Genomic DNA, 8,019 nt, shown 5'->3' with positions numbered 1-8,019 from the left:
AGTAACTTTTTCACCATCATTCTCTTTATTGCCTAAGTTTCTAAGCCTGCCAACCTTACTGGGAAAATGCAAAGTTAAGAATGTGAAGGGCTACCGTTTCACACTTACTCTGAAAACACACTTTCTGTTTCTGAAGAATGGTAGACTTTTATGTGTTACATTACGGAAACCGGAACAGGAGTTAACCAAATACCGTTTGGATTTAAAAGTAGCTTGAAACACCTTCTTAGCCAGCACAGTCCTAGAGTGTGGAAAAGCAGAGGTCTGCATTCTGGCCTCAATTTCAGATGGCCTTCTAGCCACAGTCCCAATTTCAGTATTTCATGACCCCCAAACTTTCCATTTAAACAATACTGCAGCTCCTTAGACTTCTTACTATAACTAACCCGTAAGTCCGTGATATGGTGAAAATATTCACTTGAGCATCAGGGAGCGCCCTCCAAAGTGCAACCGTAAATTGCAAGCAGCAAGGGGTCAGAGATGGCCAGATATTTTTGCAAAGCCTGAGTTTCTTTCACCCAGTATGCTTCAGGGTATTAAAAAAAAACTTAAGATAAAGAAGAGGTGTGGGGACTTCCCCGGTGGTCTGTCCAGTGGTTAAGAATCAGGGTTTCCACTGCAGGGGGCACAGGTCTGATCCCTGGTCGGGGAACTAAGATCCTGCATGCCGCAGCACGGCGAAAACAAACAAACAAACAAACAAAAGGTGTCATTTGCCTTAGGGTATTTTTATGGGGGAGATAATTATGAACTGAACTTCACGGCCTAATAGGAACCAGCCAGTTTTCCAGCGGGGCCCCTCCGGCGCCGAGAACCTGACGGCCACGCCCATGCCAGGTCCCTCCCCTCGGCCCCGCCCACCTCGAGGGCGGGTTACTGAGGCCGTCACCATAACAAGGTCCGGCCCCCCGACACCTCTGTCCCCGACCAATGGGGCGGTGCCAGGGGCGGTCCCGGAAGTGACGCAAGGACGCGCCCTCCATTTTGTAGGACGCCAGAACAGCTAAGTGCGTCAGTTGTGGAGAGACGTAGACGAGTTGAGTCCTGGTCTGCGGGGAGGCTGCCGGCTCCGTTGCAGACTACGGACCTCTCTGGGTCTCAGCTGCCAAAGATCCTGTCCGGTAGGTGAGTGGCTCACTTTGAGGGAAAGGCTTCTCGGATCGAGGCTTCTTCATGGCCGCTCAGATCGCGAGTGGTCAGGGCTGCTCTCTGTGCGGAGGACGGCGTCCAATGAGCGCAGTTTATTCGAGGTGGGCGCTGGGGCACGTCTCCCTTTGGGTATTGTTTGAGGGGACCTGACGGGGGAAGGGCGGTCCTGGTTACGGTCGTTTTTACAGCGGGGTCGTGTGCCCCTCCCTGCCTCCTTCACTCTCCGAACCCGGAGAGTAGTGGGCCGAGACCTTTGCTCGGGGTGTGGTCGGGGCTGTCCCAGGGCGGGTACAGTGACCCGGAGCGGTGGGGTCGGGCGGGGGGGAGGGGACAGGGAGTTTGGCACGGGCGGCTGTCCCCACCGCCGGCTCCGAGGCCGCCATTTTGTGACTGCTCCGCGGCCGCCCGCCGCGGTCTGCGCAGGCGAGGCGGTGGCGTCGCGAGATTCCGGCTTCCACCCGCTGTGACTCTCCTGGGAGGCGGCGACGCGCGCGCAGCCCGTCGCCATTGGGCTGGCCTTGCGGAGGGGGGGTCGGCTCCGCCCGCACTTCTCGGCCTTTCCTGACTGCGGCAGACGGGAGGGGGCCAGAAGAGCCGGGGAGAGAGTGCGGCTGCGCAGTTCCAGAGGCGGCAGTGGGCGTTGCGGTTGCTGCGGTCTGGGCCCAGGGAAGGATCGTGTTGGGAGCCGAGTTTTAATTTTGTCTGCAAGGGACCTGGCCTAGTTAAGAGGCACTCTTGGCAGTCTTGTTTATAACATCACCGGGTAAACATTTTATTTTATGCCGTTTATGTTTTTGATCCCTTGACCAGACATTCTTCTGACATTTCACCGGTGTTATCTCAATTGAATTATTTCCTGACAGGAAGTACTAGCGGGACATGAGTGGCTGTCGCGTATTCATCGGGAGGCTAAATCCAGCGGCCCGGGAGAAAGACGTGGAAAGATTCTTCAAGGGGTATGGACGAATACGAGATATTGATTTGAAAAGAGGCTTTGGTTTTGTGGTGAGTATTTAGAACTGGTTGATTTATGTGTTGTTAAGTGCGTAAAGATTGTGGTAAGCAGTGCTTCTGATTTTATTGAGTCCAGGTAGAGTATCTTTAGGAAATGCTTTGCATCATGGAGGCAGTGAATTTTCATAAGGGATAAAAGAGCCTCACTACTGGCTGAGAGAAATCACTGCTGGTCGCTTTTTGATGTGGCTGAGCTGTATGCTGTTGTTATTAAGATACTCTTCCTAGGCTTTCACAGGTATTTACTGGTTTCAGTGGGTTGTAGAATACACTTTTAAAGGTGTATGAAGCATTCGGGTTTTTTCATGTTTGTATTTTAGGAATTTGAGGATCCCAGGGATGCAGATGATGCCGTATATGAACTTGATGGAAAAGAACTCTGCAGTGAAAGGTGAGGATCTTGTTTTTAGTTTTATCACTAGTTAGCACTGCAGAAATAGAGCAGACTAGGTCAGCTGGGTGTTTATTTCTAAATAGTTTCTGACATAGCTTAAGTGGATAATGAAGATGTTTCCTCCCTTTCTGTAGGGTTACAATTGAACATGCTAGGGCTCGATCTCGAGGCGGAAGAGGTAGAGGACGCTACTCAGACCGTTTTAGTAGTCGCAGACCTCGAAATGATAGACGGTATGTGATGGATGGTGGATGGCTGCTTTGAACAAGCGTTACTGCAGGAGGAGTCTTTAATGTTTAAAAACCATTAGCAATAAGCGATTTTGCTGTTTGTGTATAATCAGTTCTGTTACGTCCACTGATCCTGTGTGTGTCATAAAATAATGCAGAAACTGTTGGCGGAAGTCATTTGAATGACTTGTCATATCTGATTGCTTGAACTTGCCCACAACTGAACACAATAAGTGCACGTTGCTTCATTTCTTCCATTGTGAGCGCTCATTTTCTTCCTCAGAAATGCTCCACCTGTAAGAACAGAAAATCGGCTTATAGTTGAGAATTTATCTTCAAGAGTCAGCTGGCAGGTTTGTTGAAATACAGTTTTGAGATATTGTAATGTGGCTTTTTAAATACTAGTGGGTAGCTAATGTTTTTATTAATGTTTTATTAAAAGTAATTTTAATTTTAAATTAATGGACTTAATCGTAATTTTAAAATTTTAATTAAATGTAATTGGGGGATATTTCAAATTTTAATATTAGTGATCAAATGTAAATGTTTTGAGGATATATTTTCTTGTTTTTTAAAATCAATTTTAACCAAATATTAAACCCTTTATTTGCCAGCCTATCTGTGTCGTTGGCCTTATGACGAGGAGTGCCTGTGGGTTATCCTAATCGTTGTCTTGGTCACTCTTGGTTGGGCCTGGTTGACTTTGCCAGTCAGCTCCTACAGTGATCAATTGGCCACCTCTAGATCTGTGTTTGCCGGTCTAGACGTAATCGGTGCACTTCCTTGAAGTGCCAGGTTGCAGCGATCCCAGAGCGTTGATAACGTGATCTGATCCCTAAGTTGAGAGCTGTCTTCCTGTAACGCTTCCGAATAAGAGGTCCTGGTCGAAAAGAGTTGAAAGATACGAAATTAGGTGGTCGTTGGAATCCTGATCGCAGTAAAGTGGTCCTTGGTAACTACACAAGAGTAGAACATGTCTGCATCCGCCAGTAGTCTGCTAATAGGGAGGGCTGTGCGATTAAAGGCTTCCATCGATTGGGTAGTATCCTTCAAGTGGGTGGCGAAGAGCCAGTCGGGCATATGTCATGAAGGTTTCTCCGACCGATTAATGGTTTGCTGCTTGACTAGCCTAGGGAAATAATAATAAAGGTAAAGTAAACTTTTTTAATGACATATGGGGCACAAGATAACTGGTGTCTTGTAAATGTTTTGTTTTTAAATATAAAATTTCTACTTTAGTCTTTACTTTAAAAATATGTATTGTTTCTTTTTGTTTTGTTTTTGTTTTGTTTTGTTTTTTTCCTTTTGTATTGAGCTCAGTATAGACTAATACTACTTTAATGTTAAAATCTGAATTTCCTGGCATTTTGCTTAAAAGCAATATGCTATTTGCTTATTTCGTGCCCTGACATATATTATTTTTAAATTCTGATAGAATACAAGTGTGGTAAATACCATGTTTGTACTTTATCTAACATCTTCTCTTTCAGTAGTCTTGTTTTTATACAATGTGGTTGTTTGTGTGTCATGTTTCCTTTTCTCTGCTTAACACAATCGTCTTGTGTTAAGGATCTCAAAGATTTCATGAGACAAGCTGGGGAAGTAACCTTTGCGGATGCACATCGACCTAAATTAAATGAAGGGTGAGTATGTACTGGAGTATGAGCCTTTTAAAATATTCTGAAAGTTTTACTCTGAATGTTTGAGCTCTCAAAATTTGGGCATGCTGGAATGTAGCAGTTCTCAGTCAGGGTTGAGTTTACTCCTCAGGGTGCATGTGGCAGTTCTGGAGACCTTTTGGTTGTCATGATTGAGGGTGCTGCTGGCATCTTGTGAGAAGAGGTCTGGGATGTTAGTAATCATCCTGTAACGCACAGGAAAGCTGCTCACCCCCAAAGAATCATCTAGCTTAAAATGTCAACGGTTTGGAGGTTGCAAAGTCTTGCTCTCGTGCTGTTTTATCCCTAAAGAGATGACTCAATATAGCGATAGCAAAATGAACATTAAAAAGGTACTTAAACTAGACTGATAACATAGTTTGTGAGACTACAAGAAGTATATAACTTTACAAATGGCATTTTTTTCTTTGTAGGGTAGTTGAGTTTGCCTCTTATGGTGACTTAAAGAATGCTATTGAAAAACTTTCTGGAAAAGAAATAAATGGGAGAAAAATCAAATTAATCGAAGGCAGCAAAAGGCACAGGTATCTCTTTAAATTGTTTTTTAATATAAATTTATTTATTTTATTTTGGCTGTGTTGGGTCTTCGTTGCAGCGCTTGGGCTTTCATAGTTGCGGCGAGCAGGGGCTACTTTTCATTGCGGTGCGCGGGCCTCGCGTTGCGGTGGCTTCTCTTATTGCGGTGCACGGGCTCTAGGTGCTTGGGCGTCAGTAGTTGCAGCACCTGGGCTCACTAGTTGTGGCTCGCGGGCCCTGGAGCGCAGGCTCAGTAGTTGTGGCACACGGGCTTAGTTGCTCCGCGGCGTGTGGGTTCTTCCTGGACCAGGGATCAAACCCGTTTCCCTTGCATTGACAGGAGGATTCTTAATCACTGTGCCACCAGGGGCGTCCTGTTAAATTTTTAGGTCAGAGTTTTATTTAATGGATTGTAGGGCCTGCTACTTAGTGTTTTTTGTTTTCTGTTTTCTTTCTTTCCTAGTAGGTCGCGAAGCAGGTCTCGTTCCCGGACCAGGAGTTCCTCCAGGTCCCGTAGCCGATCTCGTTCCCGGAGTCGCAAGTCTTACAGCCGGTCCAGGAGCCGGAGCCGGAGCCGGAGCAAGTCCCGTTCTGTTAGTAGGTCTCCTGTGCCTGAGAAGAGCCAGAAACGTGGTTCTTCAAGTAGATCTAAGTCTCCAGCATCTGTGGATCGCCAGAGGTCCAGGTCCAGGTCCCGGTCCCGGTCAAGGTCCAGATCAGTTGACAGTGGCAATTAAACTGTAAATAACTTGCCCTGGGGGCCTTTTTTTTTAAAAAAAAAAAATTCCCAAACCATACTTGCTAAAAATTCTGGTAAGTATGTGCTTTTCTGTGGGGGTGGGATTTGGAGGGGGGTTGGGTTGGGTTGGGTTGGGCTGGGTATCTTTGTAGATGTGGACCACCAGGGGTTGTTGAAAACTAATTGTATTAAATGTTTTTGATAAGCCTTCTGCTCACATTTTTGTGAATGTCTGAAGTATATAGTTTGTGTATATTGACAGAGCTCTTTTATAACTAAAGCAAATTAATTTTTTTGTACTAGAAAAAATTTGAACGTTTTAGTTCCTGGTTATTCAAATACGTTAATACAGAATTAGTTTAATGCCTCACTTAAACTAATTAATAGCTTTGGACACTTAAAAGAGCTCTAAATTTGCTTGTACGTAAAGGCTTAATTTGAGTTTTCCTTGTTAGGGTCAAGGGTGTCCGTCCCCCCACCCTTTAACAGCTGCCTGGCAAAGACGTTAAAGCAGCTGTTTGTTATTGATAATAAAAGATTATAAAACTGCTTTTGTCTGTTTGTTTGAAGGAAGTATGGCTACATCCTCCTCCTTCCCCATGCACATTTGACACATTTAAAATCCCTGGTAGAGAAGGCTGTAGTAGTGAGGTATGGTGAGCCTTTTTTTGTTTTTTTTTTAAATTAGTACTGTTGACATTTCTTGGCTAGTCAGAAGATGGGCAAAGAAGTGTGAACTGTTCAAAACAGTGATAACCAACAGTTGTTACGACGGTTTCCCTTGTGCGTGATCCTCCTGTTCTTTAACCACCCAATTTTATTTGGTGTCACGTTATTTAGGCCTTCCATAGCCAAGAGAAGGACAATTTGGGAAGGAAGATTGTAAAATTTAATGTTTCATGCCTAACTTAAAGGTTGTAGTATAATTTTGATGGTCGGAGATCATCACATAAAACTTTTAAAATCACTGCACATGAATGCTTTAAGGGGCTTTCACATGATTTTTCTTGTCCTGAGACATGGATGTAACAGTCTGTAGGGAAAACAGTTGGGTAGTGAAAACTGCCTAAGGTTCTACATCCATCTCTGTTAAGTGTTAGAGCCCTATACCTATAGGAAATTAGTTTTATTGTTTCTTCTAGGAATTTCATAGACTCATTTGAGTGCTAGTCTAGATAAATACTTGTAAGCATAACAGTGAATAACAGTAGCCACTATTAAGTCCCTTGTCTGTATAGTCACTGAATCCTTAATTATTATATGTAGTATATATATAATTCCTGGTATTAGAACCCAGGAAGTCTAGTTCCAGAACCCCCAAACCACTCCACACTCATCTGACCTAACCTTTCAGGGATTTTGAGGAATGCAGAATTAGAAACCCTGGGAAGATTGGGCTTCCCCAAAGGCGGGGATTGGGTAGTGGGAATCTCCATATGTGGAGGCTAGGGTTAAAAGTTCTTGGCATGAAAGCTGCCCCGTGTTCAAGACTGCAGGACTCAGGCCATACAATTGTGAAGCTGATGTTTTTAACGCAAACTCTTCTGGGGAGAGTTTGTGTGGTATACTTGTTTATTCACTTAGATGTGGGGTACTCTGCTTACTAAATGGGAACCTAGGTTTTTTTTCTTTACAGTGTATCTGAAATGGAAAGGCACAATTATTTTCCCCCTTGGGCTTTTTAGATATGGTAGCTCAGGGTGACGTGGTGTAGTTCGACGTTTTACCAGTGACTTTTCACCTCTCTGTCATTGAATAGGTAACATCAGTGGCTTACCACTTTAATAAATAAGATAAAGCCCTTTCTTTGAACAAATGGCAGAGGTGACTAAGTTACTTTGAACTGATAAGTTGGCCTGAATTCCCAGATACAGGACATGAGAAGTAATGAGTGTGGGTATATAATCCTAAGCAAAGTTTTAGGACCAGGTTTTGCAGGGCGTAATGTAACTCGTTTTGTGTTGGGCTGTGCTGCGTGGAGTGTGGAATCTTGGTTCCTGGACCAGGGATCGAACCCGTGCCCCCTCCTTGTAGCTCGTTTTTTATATACAGTTGGCCCTTGAACAGCACAGGTTTGATCTTCATGGGTCCACTTATATATAGACCTTTTTCAACAAATACGAGTTGCTGTGTTACATGATCCATGTTTGGTTGAATCAGTTGACGTGGAATCTTAGATACAGAGGGCTGACTAAAGTATACTCGAATTTTCAGCAACATGGAGGTTGGCTGTTCAGGGGTCAACTTAGTCCTCTAAGGAAAGTTTGAGTGTAATATATCTCAAGTTCAGCCATTCCT

General features: G+C 44.4%; 1 protein-coding gene across 6 annotated transcripts; it reads left to right on the top strand.

The window, feature by feature from the left end:
- The first annotated feature begins 962 nt into the window (after positions 1-962).
- Positions 963-6,270, top strand: SRSF5 (serine and arginine rich splicing factor 5). Of its 6 annotated transcripts, none has more exons than XM_067732112.1 (9): positions 981-1,250; positions 1,859-1,912; positions 2,013-2,154; positions 2,484-2,554; positions 2,692-2,790; positions 3,071-3,140; positions 4,357-4,430; positions 4,880-4,990; positions 5,446-6,270. In XM_067732112.1, the coding sequence occupies exons 3-9, from the start codon at positions 2,029-2,031 to the stop codon at positions 5,717-5,719; spliced, it is 825 nt and encodes a 274-aa protein (XP_067588213.1). In that variant the 5' UTR covers positions 981-1,250; positions 1,859-1,912; positions 2,013-2,028; the 3' UTR covers positions 5,720-6,270. The 6 variants fall into 6 exon arrangements, with proteins under 6 accessions (XP_067588219.1, XP_067588237.1, XP_067588191.1 ...); XM_067732127.1 differs by having other exon boundaries at positions 989-1,125; XM_067732118.1 differs by lacking the exon at positions 1,859-1,912 and having other exon boundaries at positions 963-1,121.
- The last annotated feature ends 1,749 nt before the right edge of the window (positions 6,271-8,019 follow it).

Source organism: Pseudorca crassidens, chromosome 1, assembly GCF_039906515.1.
Source record: "Pseudorca crassidens isolate mPseCra1 chromosome 1, mPseCra1.hap1, whole genome shotgun sequence".
Taxonomy (NCBI): Eukaryota; Metazoa; Chordata; class Mammalia; order Artiodactyla; family Delphinidae; genus Pseudorca; species Pseudorca crassidens.
The sequence above is the reverse complement of the archived record's forward strand: the minus strand, read 5'-3'. Positions and strand labels throughout refer to the sequence as shown.

Excerpts from the sequence above, each read along its gene's own strand:
- SRSF5 (XM_067732118.1), top strand. The coding sequence starts at position 2,029 with ATGAGTGGCTGTCGCGTATTCATCGGGAGGCTAAATCCAGCGGCCCGG. Across the intron at positions 2,155-2,483 it reads AAAGAGGCTTTGGTTTTGTG|GAATTTGAGGATCCCAGGGA; the intron begins GTGAGTATTTAG and ends TTTGTATTTTAG. Across the intron at positions 3,141-4,356 it reads CTTCAAGAGTCAGCTGGCAG|GATCTCAAAGATTTCATGAG; the intron begins GTTTGTTGAAAT and ends TCTTGTGTTAAG.